Source organism: Pongo abelii, chromosome 12 (assembly GCF_028885655.2).
Source record: "Pongo abelii isolate AG06213 chromosome 12, NHGRI_mPonAbe1-v2.0_pri, whole genome shotgun sequence".
NCBI classification, from domain to species: domain Eukaryota; kingdom Metazoa; phylum Chordata; class Mammalia; order Primates; family Hominidae; genus Pongo; species Pongo abelii.
Genome location: NC_071997.2, coordinates 103,709,451 through 103,732,786, shown reverse-complemented (window position 1 = coordinate 103,732,786; position 23,336 = coordinate 103,709,451). Strand labels below are relative to the sequence as shown.

Below are 23,336 nucleotides of genomic sequence, written 5' to 3'. Positions count from 1 at the left end.
GGTTCGTAGAGGGAATTATTTTAAAAACTCTTGGAAACATTGTTTTGAGTTTTCATCCAAGCTAGTTTGAGGAATGGCTAGAATTTCAGCTGAACTTTTGATTAGATATGAAAAGTAATGTCCTGGGCTAGGTGTGGCAGCTCACATCTGTAAACCGAGCACTTTGGGAGGCTGAGGTGGGAAGATTGCTTGAGTCTAGGAGTTTGAGACCAGTCTGGGCAACAGAGCAAGACCCCATCTCTACAAAAAAATAAAAAACCGTAGCTGGGAATGGTGGTGCATGCCTGTAGTCCCAGTTAATCAGGAGGCTGAGGTGGGAGGATCACTTGAGCTTAGGAGTTCCAGGCTGCAGTGAGCTACAGTGAGCTATGATTGTGTCACTTCACTCCAGCCTGGGTGACATTGAGTGAGACCCTGTATCTTTAAAAAGAAAAATAATTTCCTATTTGTAAATGTTGGAGAAAATGGAGAATTTCTTCCATAGAAAGGTATGCTGTTTCCTTCCAGTACTGCCTCTATGGAATAATCTAGATCCTGCTTTCAGCAGGTATCAGGAGGAAGGCTGGCCAAGGAAAGAGGCCTGCTCTGCCCTCACTGGCAATGCATCTTTGGAGTGAGATCTTTTTTTCATGTGTAAAAGGTATTGAAAAAACACTTGCTTTGTCCATCTCATAGAGTCTTTTTTTCCTCTAAAGATTTAATGAAACAATGTAGATAATTGCATTTTGAAAAAGTAGAGTGTTACATACAAAGAAAGGTAGAATTATTAACTTGAGCCTCATCCCACACTGTGTGCAAAGCCTGCTGTTTAGCAGTGTTCAGAGTAATTGCCAGTCATCTATCTGACTGACTGACAGGCTCATGACTCAACATGGGAAAGATGAGAGATTCAGAGGCTTAATTTGTTTTTTTCCATGTGGTATATTTGACATATGTACTTGCGATTGCAAGCAAATGTTGTAAAGTCTTTTCTCTTCACTTTGAAAGACATGAAAACCTTCAAAGAAGGAAGTCAATTCTTGCTGAATTTGACAGCTGTTTTTAAGTTTCTCCAAAGATCAAAGCGCAGCCCAGGAATGAGGAGGAAATGATATTGGCTTCTTTTCTCAATCGGGATCTTAAAGTGCGGAGGCAGCAGAGATGAACACTAAAGACCAAAATGGCCAGGATTATGAGTTCCGTTCCCCAAGATGGCTCAAAAAGATGCCTTAGAAAAGACAGGTTTGCCCCTCTTGTGCAGATGGCAGGATAAGTAGGCTGACATTATTATCACTGCTTTGCAGATGAAGACACCGGCCCAGAGATGCCAGGTCACAGAGCCAGGGGATGGAGGTGTCATTACTCAGGCTCTGGTGTTCTAATTCCAACCCTCAGGAGCGTGATACCCTCTGGCTCCTGAGAATGCATGGCCCATTTACCATACCCCTTGTTTCTTTCCCCTCCTGCTCTCTTCCTCTTCTTTTTCTTTTTCCTCCAATTTAGGCCAGTCAGCTTTATCTATGGGCATTAACTGAGCCCCGCCAGTGCTATCACTCCAGCCAAAACTGATTGCTGCCTCATGTGCTAGACTTCAAGGGTGTCTGGAATGACAGCGTTCAGAAGCGGGTGACTAGATCAGCAGAATCCTAGAGCCACCTGATGCGGGGCCCACCGACCATTCACAAAGTTACTTTCTGATGTCCAGGAGTGCAATCAAGCCTGCAGTGTCCAGGGTCCTTCATAAAATTGAATTAGAGTGCTGAGTGAATTAACTGTTTGCTCCTCTTCTTGTGCGATACATTTTTAATTACATTTCATAAAAACGTCTGGATGGATTGATGGAGCTTTATTTAAACTTCAGGTAGGCACGGGGAGTAAATGATGGTGCAGTATAACATGTCCTGTTAATACAGGCTCAGAACACGTGTACTTTATGGCAGTTCAACTGAATCTTTGATGTGGGGCTACTTAAAAATATATTACCTTTGAAAAGATTTCCTTTGAAAGATAGAGTGGGTGCTTTAGCAGCCTGTAAGCCGTCAACCAGATGATCAATTGACAAACACGTCAGCACTTATAATTCACCACAGCGGCTCCCCTGATACATGCAAAACACTGGTTTGTTTCAGAAAAAGAATATATTTCTCAAAATCCCTTTCATTCACATTGTAAGGTTTATGAGGTAAGTCTTGTCAATCCTAGGCCCCTCACAATGAAAGAAAGGTCTCTTTGGTCTGTCTGCCCTGCGTTTCCTATCAACATGGATTATTTTAGGCTCTGAACTGGGCATAAGATGTGAGGAAGGAGAATAGATACTGCTTAGAGTAAACAGCAGCTCAGACCCCAGCCACGGAGGGAGGTTATATTTCATCTTGAAGATTGTATTTATACTTGCAAAAAGCTATCACTGTTCTGCCAGAATATGATGTTTTCTTTTTTTTTTTTTTTTTTCTCCATGAATCCTTTTGATGGGAGCAGAAAATTGTGTTTTTTCCCTGGGGTGGAACTGTTTACAGTGTCACTAAAGTGTTGGGTAAAGGGCTGGGCTCAGTACCTCCCTCTCCACAGCTCTGGGGCCTCCATGGTCGGGAAGATGAAAGCTGTGCTCCTCCAGAGTGGAGCTGGCCCGAGTAAGAAGATGGGTATGACATGTACCCCTTAGATTGATCTGTGGTGGGTTCCTCCTTCTCTGCATCCCCGACAGTCCTTGGTTTCTAACTCTATGAAGAAAAAGTATAGACTCATGGGTCTTCAATGAGTTGGGTTCATTGGCTTAATAATTTTTATTAAAACAAAAAGCAGAACAAAGAAAAACTGTCCTCCCTTCTCCCTTGGGCAAAGGAAGTGGATTTGGCCCAGCAAGGATACCATTCTTGGGTAGAAGGGAGATGGTGGGCGCGAACAGCCCTTGTCTGAGAAGCTGTACAGCTGGGTTTGCCCCTCCTGCCACCAGCAATGTGTGCTCCAAGGCAGACTCAAGTTTGTGGAAGACCTGGTCTCGGGGCGGGGGGTGGGGGTGTGGAACTGAGCAGATGCCACAAAACTGTTCCATTGTGGATTTAATTCCTTTTGTACAAAGTCTAAAATTCACAGGTAATTTGAGCTAAGTCTGGTAGCTGGTATGGTAGCCAAAAACACATCTTTGACCTTCCTGCTCCTATGTCGGCTCAGCACTGCTTCACCTTTGACCTAATTGACCCCCAGCCCCCAGCCCCTTGGCAACCCCTCCCCATCTTCCCTGGAGTGGGGGAAGCTGACTTGGAATTCCAGTAGCCTTGGGTTACTGGGCAACACAATGGCATCACCAGCTCACCATCCCTGCTGCCTGGGTCTGGTGGCAGCTGGGAGCTCTTATGACATCGCATGTGGGGACCTGTGGCAGGAGCCTTGCCCTGTCCTGCCACACATTGGCACCAAGCAAATGTGGAGGTCCTCCAGAGGGACAAGGAGGCATCATGGGCATCTCCACAGCTGATGGCAGATCCCGGGCGCCCTGTACCCTTCGTCTGCTGCAACATGGTAGGTGGGCACTTCCTGCTGCTTACCAGCCTAGCCTGGTGAGGGGCAACCTCTAGTCTCAGACAGCCTCCTGCCATGCATGCTTATGGAAAGCACAGTTGTTCATTCTGGACCCTTCCTGCGTGTTCTCCATGACACTGACCCCTTCTGTGGTGGAATACTCTGCCTGGCTCCCTGCTGCCGCTAGCTTGCATGGCCACAGCAGGGGACACTCAGCCACCCTTTCCACTTTCTACCCAGCCCTGGACTTTTAAGATGAGTCCCTTTATGGAAGGAGGCCTGGGCTGGAGACTCAGCCTTGCTTCCCCTCACTGCTGGTGTGGTTCCATTTCATATCCTGGTTCCAGTAACTAAAATGTTTATAATTCCTGTGGTTACACCCCCTCACCGCACCCCAGTTTCACCCACTGTGTCCCACTCATCTCCCTGCAGCTGGGGAACAGCTTTGTTTCCTCGGACCTCCAGGAATCCTGCCCCTAAATCCTAGCCCAGGCAGGGCCCGCTTTCTGAGCAGTCCCACCTGAAGCCACTTACTTGTGAGCTAGACCTCAAAGGCCGCCCACACTGTGTGTCTCCTGCTCACTTAGCTCCGTGCCCAGCTTACCTAAGGCTCACCCCATGGTGACCTAATGGTTGGTCTGCCCAACCATTTAGGGAGAATGCCCAGATCTCTGTCGGGCAAGTTTGCTGAACCTGGTCCATTCTCACGTGCTTACGTCGGACCCTGCCCTGCCTGGGTGGCTAGACTTCCCTGCGTTGCCTGCAGCCCAGGCAGCTCCTAAGTGTCCACCCAGCAGTGAGTGTGGCTTGGCTCTAGAATCAGCTGGCCTGGGCACTGCCTGAGCACTTCTCTGAGATGAGGGCGGCAACAGGAGCAAACGCGAGCAGACAGCTGGGTGTGTCCCTTTCCAGCAGAGGGGTGGGTTGTGACCCCTCTTGGTAGTTTAATCAGTTGTTCTTTGGGTGCCTTTGAATAATAACTGGACAAGTCGAGGTGGGATTCATTTACTCTGAGTCATAGCCTCTCTCTGGGGGAGGTAGCTGTAGTCCCTAGGGACCCAGTTTAACAAGTTTTTGAGCCCACAATCTCAGCAAGAATGGGTTTGAGGTCTATAATTACCCCAAACTTTAAAAATCAGCTTTGCAGCAGATCTGGAGGATCGTCCCTTAGCTGTACCCCGGTGGGTAAGAATTCTTGTCTTTTGCCAACCCATTGAGCTGGCATTGAATCACTCAATTACTGCAAAATCTTTTCTAAATAGAATGCACACCACAGCCTCCAATGGAAACATTCCAAGATCTGCAGCAAATATCTAGCTCATTGGCAGAAGCAGGTTTTTGGCATGAACAACTATTTTTCACTTTGATTTCGACTCCAGCAGAAGTTCTGCAAGATGACCTGGGAATAAAGTTGGCCAAGAAGCCTCCGAGGGGAGATCGGCGTGTGAGTATGTATGCCTTACCCACGCTATCTTCTGAGCTCCAGCGCCCACGGCATGTGGAGAATGGGCTGCCTTGTTTGGGAGGCTTGGTTTACCCTAGTCAGTCGAGAAGCATGTAATGCGTAGGGCAGTGAGAGCATTTGCTACACGCTTAGGCCGAGAGGCAGCATGGCTGGTATTGTGAGCTGTCAGCTTTAAGTTTACAGCATTGAAACTGAGCTTGGGAAGGAGGAGAGGACAGAGGATGGGTGGGGCTGTGTGTTTTAATCCCAGCTCACTCAGCCTTCTCATTTTGGGAGCCATGCGCTTCTAAACAAAGCTCTCAATAGGGACTTCAGTGCTGTGCCACTACTTAACCTTACAACAAAGAAGCTTTGCAACCATTTGCGCACCCACGTCTGCTTTAGGCAGGTGGAGTGACGCAATACTTATGGGTAATAAAAAGAGCAGAGAGATTCTAGCACCAGACTCATCTGTGCAAAATTTTGCTCTATTCTCTTCTTAGCTGTATGATCTTCAGCCAGACACTTGAGGGGGCCTCTCCCCACACCTTCGGTTTTCATATGCGCAAAACTGGAGAATGCTATCTGCTTCATTCACTGTTGTGAGACTTAAGTGATCTCAAGGAATGAACCCAGTTAAAACCCTATCAAGCATGCAACAAATACATTCTCCACCCCCCACCCCACTCCAAATTAAGGCCAGTACTTAAAGCATTAGATACTGTCATTGTGGGGTCTAAAGTTCTGGTTAACCTTTGAATCCCAAGGCAGAGCAGGATCTGGGACTGAAAATGGCAATTGTTTAAAATTCAGCAGACCCGCTGGACAGTGCACCTTCCAGGCCTTTCCAGGACACCTCAGTAGGAGTTTGGTTTGCCCACCATCTCTGGGTCAGGCTGGACACTTGGCTGTCACACTTGGCCTTCTGGGGTGACTGCGTGAGTGTGGCCCCCTCGTCAGCCTGTCAGGACACCTCCTCTTGCTGGGGCTGCGCCTCTGGCTGGGATTTGTCCTGGATGTGGCCGGTCCGAGGCTCCGGTTGCAGCCCGTGGCCCAGCACACAGAACTCTGGGGGAGATGCACGCCTGGTGCTGCCCTGCAGTTCAGGGGAACAGGGGCTGCTCCCCGGCTCTGTGTCCTTCTTAGGGCTCTCCTCGCTGCTGCTGCCGAGAGAAAGGACAAGTGCAGGTCAGACACTCCTCCTCTGCTGCTCCTTCCTGCCCCACCCCTGTCCTCCATTCTCTCTGTCCCTCCCCAGCCCTCTCCCACAAGCCTGTTCACCCTGGGTGCCAGGCCTCTGCCCTCTGTACCAGGCTTGCCAGGCTGGTGCCGCCCTTGCCGTGTGCCTGCAGGGGTGGGCGCTGCGGGAGCTGGGGTGACTGGCTGAGTCCTGTTCTTTCCCCTGAAGCCCTGGATCCTGCTGCTCTGAACAAAGCAACTCCCTCAGAAGCTCTGGGAGCAGGGCCTTTATTTTGTTTTTGTTTTTAAAGCACTTCTTGTTTAATAAGGGTTAGGCTTAGCCAGTTGAATTAAAGACAACAACAACAACAAGGAAAAAACCAGCTTCGCGCAGCTGCCACCCTTTTCCTGAATGGAGAAAAATGCAAGCAGCTTGGCCCGGCCCAGGCCCCTCATTTGGCTGGAACAGAGATTCCCAGCTGCCAAGTGACACAGCTAAGAGGGGCTTTGCATGGGGAGGGGACCCCCACAGGAGCCTGAGTGGGATTTGGCACGCCTTGGGAGTGCAGAATGGAGGGTGGCCCTGAACATGGAGCAAGCTTCGGCTAGCAGGGGACCTGCCCAGGAAACCACACTGGCCGTCTGCTGGCAGGACAGCCTGAGGCTCCCCAGAGTGGGAATTAGAGGCTGACTGCCTGGTTTCAAGTCCTGACTCTCCGGCTTATTAGTTCACCCCTCTGAATCTTTGTTTCCTTCCTTACAAAATGGAAGTAATAGGCCAGGCGTGGTGGCTCACGCCTGTAATCCCAGCACTTTGAGAGGCCGAGGAGGGCGGATCACTTGGGGTCAGGAGTTCGAGACCAGCTTGGCTAACATGGTGAAACCACATCTGTACTAAAAATAGCAAAAATTAGCCGGGCGTAGTGGCGGACACCTGTAATCCCAGCTACTCAGGAGGCTGAGACAGGAGAATCGCTTGAACCTGGGAGGCAGAGGTTGCAGTGAGCTGAGATTGCACCATAGCACTCCAGTCTGGGCAACAAGAGTGAAACTCCATCTTAAAATAAAAAAATAAAATAAAAAAAAGGAAGTAATAATAGTACCCAGCCCATCAGGCACTCATAGGTATCAATACTGGGTGAAGCATGGAAGACCCTTGGCATACTATTGTATTAATAGCGTAAGTGCCCCATAGGTGGGTAGCAACACTACGGAGCTGCATTGTTGAATAAATAGGAAGTCACACTAGGAAAGGACTCTAGGGACCACACTCTCCTACTACAGGGTCTATGAGGCCTTGGTCAGAGCTCTCAATCAGTTGCCTCAGGGCCAGGACAGGACCCTAGCTCCCCACATGCACAGGCAAGAAGGCCCTTCTCTCTGCCCACGACAGCACGTTCTTGCCTGATCTGTGAGCTTTATTGCACAATGTGCTCAGCTCTGTGAGGTTAGGCTTACATGGGATGCCAAACCAGTGGAGAATATGTTTGCATTTGGATCTGAACAAGATCAAGGTGGGTGGTAGGAGTCGTGGGTAAGTGGGGTGGGAGCTAAGATCAGCACACAGCTATGGTTGTCAGACAGGAAGGAACCCAACTCACTGTGGCATGGAGCCAATCTCATCTGTGTTGTCCTCCAGCCCCATCACAGGTGCCTACAGGAGTTCAGGGCCCAGGGCCCAATGGGTATCTGATCCAGGAGACTGAGTAAGGGCGGCAGAGCGTGCATGCCTGGGCAGTCAAGGCCAGGCGAAGACTGAAAACACCACATTGAGGGGAGAAAGTCTGGAGCCTTCTCGAATGCACACAGTGCCCCAACATCCTGAGACCTAGAGGCTGGTACCCCCGCTAGGGGATTTGGCACAGAAAAACTGTTGAAGCTCAGTAATTGAGCTTCCTGGGTAAGCCTCCAAGGGCTGTTCCCAATCCCCAGGGCCCCAAGATCAGGAGATATAAACATCATCCATTTTTCTAAAAAGGGGGCTTCTGCCTCCCACGGAGTGACTGGAAGGGCAGCCTGGTTCAGCTTGCAGGTCTGCCTCAGCTGCAAGACATCATGGGTGTGGTTGTGTCCCTGCAAGTCCCTGCTTGGGGCAACAGCCCGTTCTGAGCAGCCTCTAGCTCCCTGGCACTGGCTTGTTGCATGATCTTGGGGAAATCATGCCTAGTCCCTGGTGGTGTTTCCCCATATGCAGGATGGAAGAAAAAAAATGCTCGCCATTCACAGGGTGGCAAAGGCTTGATGTGCTTACAGCAGGTGCACTTCTGCTCCCAGATGCCAACTTTGTACCTGGGGGCAGGGGTGCTGGGGAATGAGCACTTTCCCATCACATGCTTACAGTGTGGGAAGGCTTAGAGCTGTGTGGTGTCATAAGAGGCAGGGGAATGGTTGCGAGTCATTATACAACCTCCCACGTGACCTTAGGAAGCATCCTGTTTATGAACCCTCCTCTCTCTCTTTTTAAAAATTTTTCTGTAGATGGAGTCTCACTCTGTCACTCAAGCTGGAGTGCAATGGCATGATCTTGGCTCACTGTAACTGCCGCTTCCCAGGTTCAAGCAATTCTTGTGCTTTAGCCTCCCGAATAGCTGGGACTACAGGTGTGTGCCACCACGCCCTGCTAATTTTTGTATTTTTAGTAGAGACGGGGTTTTACCATGGTGGACAGGCTGGTCTCGAACTCCTGAACTCAGGTGATCCACCCACCTCAGCCTCCCAAAGTGCTGGGATTACAGGCATGAGCCACTGCGCCAGGCTGTCCTCTCTCTTTTAAGCCACTGTTACCTCCCTGCCGCCCCTGCCCCAAGTATTGAGATTCAGGACATAAAACAACCTTTTAGGCTGCCCTATTCTGAGGAGAAGGCTGAGAGAAGGGCATTATTTTCTTCTTGAACAATTTTATGTTACTTTATTATTGCTCCTGCTGTTTAAAAATGTTAGTGTTTTTAATTAATGCCATTTTATTGTCCCTGTTCTCTCAAGCTCTTCTGCTGAAGGGCACAGTTTTAGAAATCTAATAACTGAATAAGTGACTGGAGTGAGGAATAATGCATTAACATTTATAGAGGTTCTTAGATGAAAACCACTGTACTGTAGGAAGCTCATTTTAGATTTAAGAAAAGAGCAATGTTACATTAAAATTCTTGGAAAAATAATCAATATTTCATTTCTTTCAAGTGGCTGGGGAAGTTTATCTAACTGTAATAATGCACAACTTTCCCAAGATAATATCTTTATTTTAAATTGACTGCCGAGTACTTTGTAAAAAATTACCATTTATGCCTGGACAGATTGTGAAGTCTGCAAAACGTATCACTCTGGCAGAAATTAACTGCTGATTTACACAATCGTGGGCTATGCAAAGATAGCAAGGACCGATGTTAGTTGAGCTTTGTCTGATCTTGATAGACACATTAATAAGAGTTCTTCTCTAATAGACCTCAGACATTTTTTTTTGTTTCTATGCCAGGTTGGGAAAAGGCACATTTCTCCGTGTATTCTGTAAAATAACCACTTGAGCATACGAGTTCTTCTTTCAGTGTCCAGCAATGGCTACACTTTGACTCATGCCCCACTGTGGCTGCATGCCTGGGCCTGTCTGCATGGCTGGGCCAATGACATGCACGTCCGTTGCCCTGAGGAGAAAGGCACACTTGGAACTCAGCCTGCCCAGGGGAGAGGTAGCAGCCCCACCCCTGGATTCTGGCACTCAGCACTCATGAAGACTCTTGTTCTCACTCTATAAACTTTTGAAGTTAGAGGAGAAGTGGAGCCAGGTCCTTGGGGATATGGGAAGCCACACATTTATATTCTATGCCTCCGGGACTGGCCATTCTCAAAGTGTAGTCTGGGGGCCCCTGGTTATTCCCGAGACACTTTATAGGGGGCCCACGACGTCAAAACTATTTTCATCATAATACTAAGATGTCACTTCTCCTTCTCACTCATTCTTTTGTGAATGCAGGGTGGAGATCCCAGCGTCTACATGAGGTGTGAGATCCCAACAGGTTGACAATGGAAGCAGAGCTGAGAATCCAGTCATCTTATATTAAGCAAGATGCTAAAAAGATTTGAAAAAATGTAAGACAGTGCTACTCTTTTCCCAAAATTTTTTGTTGTTGTAGAAGATACTCTTTCCATAAAGACACATGCATGCAAATGTTCATTGCAGCACTATTCACAATAGCAAAGATATGGAATCAACCCAAATGCCCATCAATGACAGATTGGATAAAGAAAATGTAATGCATATATATACCATGGAGTACTATGCAGCCATAACAAAGAACAAGATCATGTCTTTTGCAGGAACATGGATGGAGCTAGAGGCCATTAATTATCCTTAGCAAACTAACCAAATACTGCATGTTCTTACTTATAAGTGGGAGCTAAATGATGAGAACTCATGGGCACAAAGAGGGGAACAATAGATACTGGGGCCTACTTGAGGGTAGAAGGTGGGAGGAGGGAGAGGAGCAGAAAAAATAACTATTGTGTATTATTAGTACCTGGGTGATGAAATTATCTGTACAATAAACCCCTTGTGACACAAGTTTACCTACATCACAAACCTGCACATGTACCCATGAACCTAAAATAAAAGCTTTAAAAAAAGTAGACACAAGAAAATACACACTTTTTGTAAGAGTATATTATTTGTGTTAACATATTTTTTTCAAAATAATAAATATTTTACATATTTCTCAGTTTTAACTTTCAATACAGTAAACATTGATAGATATAGCCTCCACACACAAAGGCTCATTTGGGCTCTTAATAACTTTAAAGGATTTAAAGGCATCCTGGGACCAAATAGTTTGAGAACCTCCCAGCTAGATGCTGGTCTCCTGCGGGGAACCAGAAACATGGGGAGCCAGGCTGCTGGTTTGAGACATGGCACCAGTGAGCCAGCCACAGGGGCAATCCTTTTCATCTCAGTTTCCCCAGCTGTAAAACATGGGGTGTGTGGGGTTGAACTAACTTGAGTGTTTTGAACTTTATTATTTTTATTTTTTTGATATATATATATATATTTTTTTAAGTTCTGGGATACACGTGCAGAACGTGCAGGTTTGTTACATAGATAGACATGTTTCATGGTGGTTTGCTGCACCCATCAACCCATCAACTAGGTTTTAAGCCCCACATGCATTGTCCTAAGGCTCTCCCTCCCCTTGCTCCCTACCCTCCGACAGGCCCCAGTGTGTGCCCTTCGTGTGTCCATGTGTTCTCATTTGAACTTGATTTTTTTAATACAGCAGGGCCTCTTTTCAATTAAAATCTTTCTTAGGCAGCTGGAATGTGTAACAGATAAGAGCACAGTAACTCAAGGTTGAAAAGTGGGGGAGCTGGAACTGCCCCCTACACCTTTTTCCCAACTGCCTCTTCTCTTGGAGCACAGTTTGAAAACTACTGAGACCCAGAAGATACTGAGGCCCATTTGCTCTGTTCCTCTCTAGTCCAAGCCGCTGAAGGGCAGTGACCTCAGGACACTCCTTACCTGCTTTGGCCAAGCTGGGATTCACAAGAGGTGCTGGTGGGGTCCAAGATGGGAGGCTGCGGTCGGCCACCCGGCTGGCGGTCAGAAGCTGTCCTCCTGAGGAAAGGCAGAGGGTTGAGGGCACACAGAGCCGCTCTCCGCTGCGAGTCTGCTCTCAGCCAAGGCCCTGAGCTGTTCCTCCAGCATCCTGCTGGGTTCCCGAGAGGGCCCCCAGCCTCTGGTGGCAGCGATGGCGGGGTCAGTGGGTGGGCTGTTGAGAGTGGCGGTTTAGCTTCAAACAGAGAGGAGGTAGCTGGGCAGAATATGGAATGTGTGTTCCCAGACACTTTGGCTATGACGGCTTGGCTGTCTTCAGAGTCTCTTGTTTCCTTGTGCCCCTGAGAAGGGGACATTGGGGGTGATGGGGAGGGAATCGAGGAAGGGGGGCTTGCTTCTGGGTGCTGGGTCGGAGGGCTGGGGACCTTGCACTGAGCGGGTGCACTCTCGAGGGGAGGGTTGGGCAACTTGGGCTGGTGCGGTGGGGAAGTTCGCCGCTTTGTGGTGGGTGGGCTTAGCACCCTGGGGCTCACAGGTGGGCTGGGAGCTCCAGGGCTGAGTGGTGGGCTGGGGGGCGTCTGCATAGCAGAGGGGCTTGGCTGGGCAGGTCTGTAAGAGGAGGGCAGGCTCCGGCGCCTCTTGTCTGCTTGAGGCATCCAGTGTGTCCTCGTGGGAGAGGCCTTTCTGCCCACAGGGGGGCTTCTCTCTCGGCTCTGCCTCGGTCTGGCCAGGCTGGACTCTGAGGTCCTGTTTTGTCCAGATGGAGGGCCAGAGTGGTGCCAGGCGATGGCCTTCCGGGGCTGCCTGTAGAGGCTGGCGGCCTTCTCTGTCTGACTCCAAGTCCCACCCTTCACCTCGGGGCTTTGGCTGGTGGCTGGTGGGCTGCTCAGGTCCAGAGCTGGCTTCCTGGGCTGGCAGCTGCTCCTGCCACTCCCTGGCCCTGTGCTGCGAGGCTTGGTCAGGCTGGCGGTGCTCTTGCTGGGCAGCAAGTCCAGGGGGCTCACAGAGGCCCTCAGCTTTGGGGAAGCCCATGTTTTCCTCGTGGGGCCAGCCTCTCCCGGTCCTGGCTCCTGGGTTTCCTTGGGGGAGCTCTCTGTGGACTTGCTGCTTTCTGGGGACTCCAGAGAAGTGAATGATTTGTCCATCAGAACTTCCAGGGGCGGTGGAGGGAGGTGCTCGAGGTTCCCCTCCATTTCACAGCTGAGCTCCTCACTCTTGGCTGCTTCTGCTTTAGGCAGAGGGGGAAAGATAGGTGCTAAGGGCTTCCAGCCTATGCCCATTTTGAGAGGTTCTCTGCCTGATGCTGGAGAAATTTGGGGCTTCGGATACAAAGGGGCAAGCCCTCTGTACATGGGAAATCTGGGGGGCATGATGCAATTCCTGAGGCAGGGACTTGCCCCAGAGTCCTTAGAGTCCCCCAGCATCCTCAGACTGTCCGTGGGACTGAAAGTTTCAATAAGCTTCTTGACGGATGTTCTGGTGGGACAGCCCTTGACATTCCAGTCCGTGGCCTTGGCCCCCTCACTGACCTCTCCTGATGGGATGGCATTTGGAAGCTTCTCAGCTTTGCCTTGTTCGTCCTCAGGATGGGGATTGCATTTCTGCAAGATGCTCTTGTCCTGACTAGGCAAAATACTGAAGTTCTTGGTGAGGGATGCCTTGAGCCTGCTGGTGGTGTTGCTTGGACTGACTCTGCAGGTGCCATTGGGCCACATGGCTGCTGCTCTGGGCTGCAGAATCTGCTCCTGGCTCTGCCCCTGCCCTTTGGCACCCAGGGCATAAAATGCCTCCAGCTTCTGACTGAGGTCCCTCTGGACCCTTCGCAGCTCCTGAAAGGTGGGGTCCTCCACGTGACTCTGGAGACACGACTCTGACTGGGACCTCCTCTGCCTTTCAGGGGCCCTCCTGCTGCCACTTACCGTGCTAGGTCTTGGGGGGACCGCTGCCCTCCCCTCCTCCTCCTCAGACCAGTCCTGGTGCCCACAGGGCACAGGGACAAACTTGATCCTTTCGCTGATTGCCTCCTTCATCTTCAGAATCATTTCCTGGGCCTGGAGGCTCCTAAGCCTCCTGGTGCGGGCCTGAAATGGGCTTTCCCGGTCAGCAGGTGAAGATCGTGGCCTTGAATGTGGAGTTTTTTCCTGCCAGGCACACAGACTCATGCTGCTCATTTCATCTTCCTCCTCCTCCTCTGGGCTGCTGTCCTCGCTGTCACTAAGAGATGAAGCGTCCATCAGCCTGGAGGTTTTGGAAAGGTGTGGCTCCACAGAGACCCCAACCCCGAAGGAATCACATGGGGTGCTTGTCCCCAGCTTCAAAGGTGGGGAGGTGATATTTTCTGGGCTTGTACTGGAGAGGCATGGGCTCATTGCTTCATCCTGTGCTTGTGGCTGAACCTTTGCCATAGGAGCCCCTGAGAGCAGGCAGTCCTGGGGTCTGTCTGAACCCATACAGAATGGACTTTGCTGCCAGGCGTGTCCTGACTGCCTGGCCTCTGTGTGGGGTGAAGTCACCGACTTCCATTCTTTGGGCTCTGGTGCAAGGTCCCAGCTGGTTTGCTTGCCCAGCTTGTCCACCGACTGCACGGACTCACTGTCAGCACCAATGCCGCTGTCCTCAGAGTATAAGGGGACACCCTGCACCCCAGGGTCACCACAGCCACACGCCAGGCTCTCTAGCTGCCCCAGAGCCCTCAGGAGGCGTTCATCCACATTCCTTTTTGCGCTCAGCTTATTTTCCAAGTGGGTTGCAGTGGAGTGGAGGTAGCTGCTGGAGCCCTCCAGGAAGCTGCTGGTGAGCGAAGCCACCGTGCCATTGAGCACCTGCAGCTTGCTGACTGTGTACTGCAGCAGCTGTTGCAGGAGGTCTGGCTGTTCCTGGGGCTCTCTTTTCTTCAAAGGCCAAGCCAGATCCTCCCTGACTTCCTGCAGGAGCACTTCTCCATCCTTGGAGATCTCCCCCAACAGCTGGCTGATCTCCTCAAAGCACAGCAGCAGGAAGCTGACCATGGGCTGCAGCAGCTCCCGGGTCTGGGTGGCCTGATGGATGATGCACAGAATTGCTTCATATTTGGAGAGGCTGGAGTGTAGATAGGCGTAAGCATGCTGGTGGGCCTTTACCAGAGGCTCCGGGAAGTCTACTTTGCCTTCAGACTCATGAGTAGGGTGGATGGTTTGGTAGCAGTGGCTCTGTGTGCTTGACGTGTGACATTTTGATGTCCTTTTCCATTTGGAAGTATCTTGGGTACTACTTTCCTCACCCTCATCTCCAGAAAAGTCTGCCCCTTGTGATCCATGGGAACCCTGTGTCTTGAACGGAATATCCTTAGCCATGTGGCTTTGTGATTTGTTCAGCTGGGATGAAGAGGTTTTGGTTCCTGGGATCAGTCCTTCCATATCTTTTCTTTTGCCTGAAGCAGGATCTCCCATGAGCTGACAAAGACCTTTAGCTGTGGTTTGGTTCCTCCTGGAACTTGGCTGCTCCTCTGCCAGGCCCTCCCCAGCGTCATAGCAGGTGGAGTTTTTAACCAGCAAAGGGATGGAACCTCTTTCACTTCCGCCCTGACATCCTGGCCGAATTGCTTTGGGCTTTTTCAAGAACTGAATGCCACTCTTTGCAACGCTGTTTACAATGTCACTGTGTGAAGGTGTACACCCCATGATTTCAGCTTGTAGTCATCTTCCACCCACAACCTTCACAATTTTCCAAGAATCATATTTGAAATAGGAACAAAAGGCAATCTTACTAGTCCATCCAGGCAATTTTCAGGCCAGAATCCTTTGAAGTCCATGGTACAATATCCTAAACTTGGAACCAGCTTTCTTTATTTTCTTGGTCCAAATATGAAGAGGGAGTGGTACCTGTCGTCCTGTTGTTGTTCTAAGTTTGGAACCCTCTGCTGTTAGTGAGCAGCAGGACAATTCTGAAGGCCCCCAGCCTGGTGGATTACAGGCCTGTGTTTTGCTCGCGTCCTGACAGATGTGGATAGCAAGTGCAGCTTAAGCCTATTAGGTTAATCATGCCCTAGCCAGTCAGCACTCACAGTGTGTTCTAATATAGAACTTCTCAGCATTTACTATCTTGGGAAGCGGATTATTTTTGCACGTGCTCATGCTTTTAATTCTGTTCAGACGCCTGCCATATGAAACCTAGAGAAATGAGCCATAATTGCAAAGGCTCTGGAAGAGATGCATTTGTGGAAGAGAAGAGAGGGCTCGTTGATTACAGGCCCTGGAAGAGAAGTGACCTTCACGGTTTAATAAGGGCAAACCAGCCAAGTGTGCTCCAATCTGCTGTTATCAAGAAGCCCCCAAAACACACAATAGATAATAATTGAAGTAATGCATTATTGTTTGTGTGGCTTATAAAAACCCCGGGACTCTAGTGATAGAGAATGTCTCTAAATAAGATAGTGAATGAAGAAGGCAGGTTGCTTTCCTTTGCATTAGAAAATTGAGTTAGGTAGCAGGAAAGCTATCCCCCCAGTTTGGATGGGGACAGCAGGAAAAGTCACTGCCATGTAAAGCTCAAGACTGGTCACTATGCTCAGGAAGGCAATGCTTTCATGGGAAGAGCCTTTTTATTCAGCCTTCTTCATAGGAAAACAAGCTAAAAACTGGGCAGTGGAGAGCCATTTCGTTATTAAGAGGAGAACTCAAGGGGAAGCCCATTTCTCTGCTCAAACTGAGCATGGGGCTCCTGTCTGTGGCTAAGGGTAGCAGCTGCCCATTTAAAACCTCCTTTTAAACTTTATTTGCTGTCAGTAAAATCTAGAACAACAGCTTGGCCTAGAAAGACTGGAGTTTGAATCCTGACTCTTTCTCCTGTTAGTTGAGGAAACTTCTGATAGTTTTTAAGCTTCCCTGAGGCAGAGCTCATCTTTGAAATGACCACGGTACTTACTTCACAGAGCCATTGTGGAGATTGTCAATTAATACTTGGTAAGTTCTTGACCCAAGGTAGGTACTCAAAAACATGCAGTTTCAGCCAGGTGTGGTGACTCAACGCCTATAAATCTCAGCACTTTGGAAGGTTGAGGCAGGCTGATCATTTCAGCTCAGGAGTTTGAGACCAGCCTGAGCAACATGGTGTACTAAAAATACAAAAAATTAGCTGGGGATGTTGGCATGCACCTTTAATCCCAGCTACTCGGGAGGCTGAGGTGGGAGAATCACCTGAGCCCAGGAAGTTGAGACTGTAGTGAGCTGTAATAGTGCCACTGCAAGCTGGCCTGGACTTTGGAAGTGAGACCGTCTTCAAAAAAAATGTTTCTTACTCCTTTCCCACTGGAAGCTAGGGCACTTATAATAATGAAAGTCATAAGAATTTCATTGGTTTGCATTGGTTTATTCCTGAATGGTCTGGAAATAATTGCCTATGATGCGCTTAGAGCCCTCTGAATCTGGTGTTCTTTTTGCCTCCCACCCCCACCCTGTGCTCAATCCACTGCTGCCTCAGGATTTTTCTAAGGCCTCATTGTTTAATTTCTCTGCTCTCAAACACAATGATTCCCACTGTCTTCAGGAAGGAGAGGGGCTTTTATTTAACCATTTCCTATTTTTGGGCATCTAGGTTGTTGCCAATTTTGAAATTTTCCAAATAGAAAAACATTGCATTGAGCATCTCTGAGCATCCCCCTGAAGTTGCTGAGATTGGAGTTGCTATTCTGGCTTTCCAGTCTTCATTTTTCCCACTTCATACAACCAACAAAAACAACACCATGGGTGTCAGGATGTCTCCAAAACAGGCAGGACTTAGAGCTGCCTCTTGTGCTAGCTGGAGACTGGCCACTGGGGCTGTGTGCAGTGCCTGCTGCCTATCACAGCCCGATGCCCCAGAGTGCATCATTAATAAACTTCCCTGATCTGTTTATTTGAAGCAGAACTCAGGGGAGACACAAAGCTGAATCAGTGCCTGCAGGCGAGCTGCGTTAGGCATCAAGACGTTGCTTCATTTGTCACAGCCCTGGGCTGGCCCAGTAAACAAGGGTGCCACGTGGGAAGGCTTTCTTTTCCCTTCGGGTCATCCATTTAACAGAGTGAAAAACTCATCTGGAGGATGCTTTATGTAAATTCTTCTTCTCCTGGGATTTGGGCCCCTGCTTGACTCATCTTTGTGAAAAACTTTGATCTAAGTGACTAAAATTATTTCCAAACCAATGATCAAAATCAAAGTGTTTGCCTGGAGGATTTGCTGTCAGATAGCTCTGTACCTTACACATGAGTTTCCTTGACTATTCTAAATAATTTAGGAAGCTCTTTATTCATTGCCATTCATTTTTCATTAAGACCAACTTTTGTTTTTCTTTATTTTAAATTGGATTTGCTTCAAATGAAAAAAATTATTTTGAGTGGGCATATAAAAGTACAACTATTTTGGAAAACTGTTATTTAAAAATATACCCTGTGACCCGTCAATTCCACTCCTAAGAATTTACCCAAGAATATTGAACATAAAGGTCTGCAAAGAGACTAGTATAAGAAAATTTATAGTTCTACTCATAATTGCCTCAAATTGGAAACAACCCAAATGTTTATCAATAGGGAAATAGATAAATTTGATATAATTGTACAATGGAATACTACCTAGCAATGAAAGGAACAAACTAATGAAACATGTAACAACAGCATAAATTTTTAAAATCATTATGATGAGTGAAAGAAGCTAGACATTAAAGAGTACAGGGTGAAACATTCCATTTTTATGGAGTTCGGGAACAGGCAAGTAATCCATAGTTATATTAAATAATTAGAAAAGTGGTGATCTCTGGGAAGAGCTATCAACTGGTTGTGGACATGAAGGAATTTTTTTAGGGTATTGGAAATGTTCCACATCTTGACCTAGATGGTAGTTATATGGGTATATACTATATAGGCAAAAATTCCTTGAGTTGTACAATGAAGTTGCACACTCTATGTATGTTGCACTTGCATGTACACACACACACACACACCTGTAACTAAAATGTGGTATCGTATGCTTTGCTTGGTGCCTAAGAGGGTCCTAGCTATAATGCTCTTGGTCTTGGAAAAGAGTCCCTCTATTAGTTGTCTGTTTTTGTATAACTACTCCAAAAATAGGGAGCTTGAGATAACATCTCACAGTTTGTGTGGGTCAGGAATTTGGGGGCAACTCAAAAGGATCTCTCATGAGTTTGCAGTCAAGATGTCAGCCAGGATTGCAGTCATCTGAAGGCTTGACTGGGGTTGGATGATGCTCTTCAAGATAGCTCATCTACATGGCTGTGATAGCTCACTCACATGAAGGCCTCCATTCCTTGCTGGCTGTTTGTAGGAGGCCTCAGTTACATGTTACATGGACCCCTCTGTAGGGCTGCTTGAGTGTTCTTAAAACAGAGCAGCTGGCTTCCCTCAGAGCAAGTCCTAATCCCAAAGGTCACCTTCACTTCCTCCATATTCTATTCTGTAGAAGCCGGTCACTGTGTAGAGTCTACATTCAAGGAGAGAAAAATTAGGCTCCACCTTCAAAAGGTCACTTGAAAAAAAAAGATCAGGCCATATCATAGCTCAAACCAATGCATCTAGTGTAACTATACTAAACATTAGTTTATAAGGTACTAGTCTTTCTCCTTTAGCATGTTAAATAAATTCTATGCCATTTTGTTTGATGTGGCCCTGAACTAATTGATCAGCAAAAGATGGTTGTAGTGTGACATCAATTTTGAGCCAAGACTGAAAGTCATTTAAACAATCAAGAAATGTTTTACCCCCCAAAGTCTATCAGCCTCACCAAAGGGGCTCTCCTGTACCTTAAAAGCCAAGAAAAATTTCCCACTAGTTAAGGCCTACCTAGGACATACCTGGTCCTCCGTATCTGAAGGAGTGCTTTTTGCAACACAGTTCCCTGGTCTGGATGTGAGATGAACAGGTAACAGAGAGATAAGCACGCATCTATTGTGGTGAGCTGGCGGGGAAGGAGGCCATGTTTGTGTCCCAGGCACTTCGTTAGGCACTCACTTTACATTTATCTTTTCAGAAGCTGGCCTGCCTTCCTTTGCTTTGGAGGATCATTAAAAGAACCAGTCTGGCTACTGTTATATACCTTGGAGCAATCCATCCAGAGTTGTTCGTGGGATATACAATTCTATCAGAAACCAACATGTGATATCCAGGTGTCTGCCCTAAGTAGCTTTTGATTTGGTGATCATAGTAGAAACACCTGCCTGTTTTTCTTGAATCTTAGTGTGCATGGCTTATGGTCTGGATCAGTCATCACACAGGTACATTGTACCTCCAGAGGCTGACTCTTTTAACCCTTTAAGGTGCCTCTAAGTATCCTCCAAAGCAAATTTCATGTACACAAGGTAGTGTATGTTTAGAATCAAAGCTTGAATGTACCAAAAGCTTGAAAAACATTTATCTAGTTTTTCTGTATGATAAGAGAAAGTGTTTTATTGAAATAGATTCAATTCTTACATATAAATTAGGTTTTTTTTTTAAAGGGTAGGCTAACTTTTGTAACTAACAATCCCCAAATTTCAGTGACTTAGCACAGTAAGAGTTATTATTGTTTATACAATGCCAGTGTAGACGTTGGGACATTCTCTTAAACAGCCCTACTCCACATGGTGACTCAGGGATTTAAGCCCTTCCATCTTGCAACATGAACATCTTCAATACATGACTTATAGGGCGGAAAGGGAAGAGAATATGGGGAAGGTAGGCCAGATCCTTGACTGTCTTTGCCCGGAGTTGACACCCATCATTTCTGCTTACATTCTGATGGCCAGGACTTATCACATGACCCTACTTAGATGCAAAAAGGGCTGGGAAATGTAGTCCACAGGCCCTTTCTTCATTCCTACCTTTTCTTCTACTCCCCAAGCCTGTGAAATATCCTCAGATCTTTGCCTTTGTCCCCTAGGTATGAGTCTGTCTACCTGTAACAGAGGATTGTCCCTGTCCTCTGGAACTTAGCTCTGGTGTGAAGACAAGATAGCTTGGGGAAAGAAATGCTGGGCTTTGAGTCAGAACACAGCACACAGGGAAGGAATCAATTGAGAATTCTTCCCAAACTGTAAGACCACTGCTCAGCCATGTTATCAGAAGAACTTACAGGAAAACCGTGTCAATGTCTTTATGAACTGTGGGATGGTTTGCTAATTCCCTGTAGGGAAATAACAGCAGACTCAAATTTCTTGACTTTTGACTGGTTGTTTATGTATTTACTTTTACATGTATGTACTGTCATGGGATCCTTAGGGTGTTGCTTTGCCAGCTGGAAACCTCTGTGGCTAGCAGTGCCTCTGCTTCAGTTTTGCTCACGTCCACTGGGCTCCTTCTGCTCATTTGGCCCATCAGGTTGCGTGTGGCTCCTGCTTCCAGCCCAGATCCCACACCTGCCAGGGTGTGTGAGTGAGCAAGTGCAGGGTCCAGCCACTGCACACAGCCAGGTGTGCCGGCTGTGGTGGGGCAGGCAGCTCCAGGTGCCTGCACAGGTGCTGGCTCTGTGCAAGGCTGTAGCTGGACTAGATGTACTGCAAGCAGCTTCTGCTGTGGGCACCAGCATGTGGACAAGGGGAATGCAATAACACCAGAAAGGTCAGAGATACCAGGAACCACAAAGCCCCAAAGAGGGAGTTACAGTATGTCATAGCCATGATTCGGGGAGCCCTGAGGTCTGGCTCCCAGAAGGGCCACAGCTCCTCTCTCCTTCTCGTCACCCACAATGTGGTGAGTGGGGGGCATGTTTCAGTCCTGTTTGTGTTACAGCTCTTTCAGTCCTACCATTCAGCAGGTCCTGAGTTCTTGTCCCATGTCCAGGAAGAATGAGGCACGTGGATAACTTGAGAGTGAGCAAGATGGTAAGGAGCTTCATTGAATGACAGAATAGCTCTGAGGAGACCCGAAGTGAGTAGTTCGTTTCCACAGGCAGGCCATGCTGATGAGTGTCCAGGTCTCAGTGGAGATGAGACCCACAGTGGGCAGCTCCTTTCCACAGGCAGGTCATCCTGACCAGTATGCAAGTGTGGCTGAATCCAGGGATTTTATGGGCTCAGAGGGAGGAACTGCGTGATGATTGGTCCATGGGTGGCCATGGGCGTGCCTGGAAAAAGTACCATAAAGTTTCACTCTGGGTCATGGACACCACCTGGGCCTGAAAGCCTGGCCCCCAGGCTTCAGGCTGTCCCTGGTTTGAAAGTGGGGCTTCACTGGGGACCCACCCCTTCCTTCCTAGGAACCTGTCTGCCTCCTGCCACCATCAACATGCCCTCCATGGCACCCAGGCTGTTCACACCAAGGGGTACCTGCAGGCTTGCGTTAAGCCTCCCTCAGCCCTCTTGGCCTCCCTTCCTGAGCTCATTGGTGCTCAAAGTTTCAGAAGGTGCCAAGGCAGCGGGGGATGTCTGGCATGTCAGTGCTGCCTTGAGTGTGTACACACCTAGCCGGGCCGTGACAGCACCCAGGCTCAGGCTCTGAAATTGGAGCAGGTGCCAGGAGTTGAGAGAGGCCAGGGAGTGGGAGCAGGCACTTCCAAGCCTGTGGGGGCTGGGGGTTACCCATGCCCCTGAGAGTACAGGGATGCCCGGGTCTGGAGCTGCGTTGATGTGGCTGCGGCTGCACTGGGGAGTGAGGTGCTCTTGACCAGCCAACTCGGTAGGGGGCGGGACTCCCACCTATTCCCGCCCTCTTCTGGCTCTGTGGAACACATAGCCCCAGCTGCACCTTCCCCACTGTAGCTGGCATCCCCACAGCGGCTGCTCCAAATAGGCCACTGCCACCATCAGTACCCTGGGCTTTGGAAAGATAATGGCTGCTAGTTGTACAAACTTCTCAAAATAGACTCTTCACTCTAGTTATTGCTTATGAATTTGTGAGTATGCATTTGTGTGTGTGGCAAATTTGAGGAAAGACATTGGGTCATATGAATTCATCATAGTGGAACATAAGTCAGAACTGAGTTTCACAATTTTCCAGGGTTATGCAACAAGAGTCAGACTAGCTCAGAGTCTTTGAAATATTGTAGACAACTCAAATATTGTGTGCATTTTTCTCAGAAAAAGTTACAGTATTTAAATTGTTATTTAATTGTATTGTAACTTCGTCTAAAGTCTGCTCTTAGACTGAAGAGCAGATAGCAGATTCAGTTCCCCTTTACATTTATCCATAAGGATGGTTTGTCTGTGCCGAATGGGGGAATGGGACATCAACCACTACTTATAACCCTGCTTATAACTTTTTAATGTTATTGCTGGGAAATTTCATTCCTGCTTGCTCATGACTTAAAAAAAAAAATCCTATTTATACATTTAGAATTACCATGACAAAAATAGGCCCCCTCCCCTAAAAAAAACCATAAGTATTCATAACAATATTTAAAGGAGATAAATTACCCAACACTGACTCTGAAGAATAACCCAGGGAGGTGATGATTAAAATACTTCGGCCTTATGAAAGGAGCATATCTTTGGACCAGATTAATATCCTTTTGGCATTTATGCAGGACAGGGAGTTGATCTCTGTAGATTCTAATTTACAACAATGTCAACATTTAAAATAGACTACTAATAAAGACACCAAGAACAAACATGCCTCTAACCTGAGGTACATCAAATAACCCTTCTCTTGTTTGTTGTTTTGACATTAAATGTGAATAAATAGAAAAAGGGGACCAATATTAGGGACACATTTAAACTATGTTTAATAACGATTGTATGAG

The 23,336-nt window shown here is 47.9% G+C and overlaps 2 protein-coding genes across 2 annotated transcripts in view; one reads left to right on the top strand and one right to left on the bottom strand.

Annotated features, from left to right (window-relative positions):
• Positions 1 to 3,318: 3,318 nt before the first annotated feature.
• CLIP4 (CAP-Gly domain containing linker protein family member 4) overlaps positions 3,319 to 23,336 on the top strand; it is a 130,399-nt gene continuing 110,381 nt past the window's right edge. The window contains exons 1-4 of the mRNA XM_054547676.1: positions 3,319 to 3,498; positions 4,761 to 4,946; positions 7,761 to 8,021; positions 10,086 to 10,201. The gene's annotated coding sequence lies outside the window, so the exon portion shown is untranslated. The remainder of the gene's footprint in view (positions 3,499 to 4,760; positions 4,947 to 7,760; positions 8,022 to 10,085; positions 10,202 to 23,336) is intronic.
• Positions 5,907 to 15,316, bottom strand: PCARE (photoreceptor cilium actin regulator). The gene is made up of 2 exons (XM_002812160.4): positions 11,622 to 15,316; positions 5,907 to 6,105 (listed from the first exon to the last, which is right to left on the bottom strand). The coding sequence occupies exons 1-2, from the start codon at positions 15,314 to 15,316 to the stop codon at positions 5,907 to 5,909; spliced, it is 3,894 nt and encodes a 1,297-aa protein (XP_002812206.3).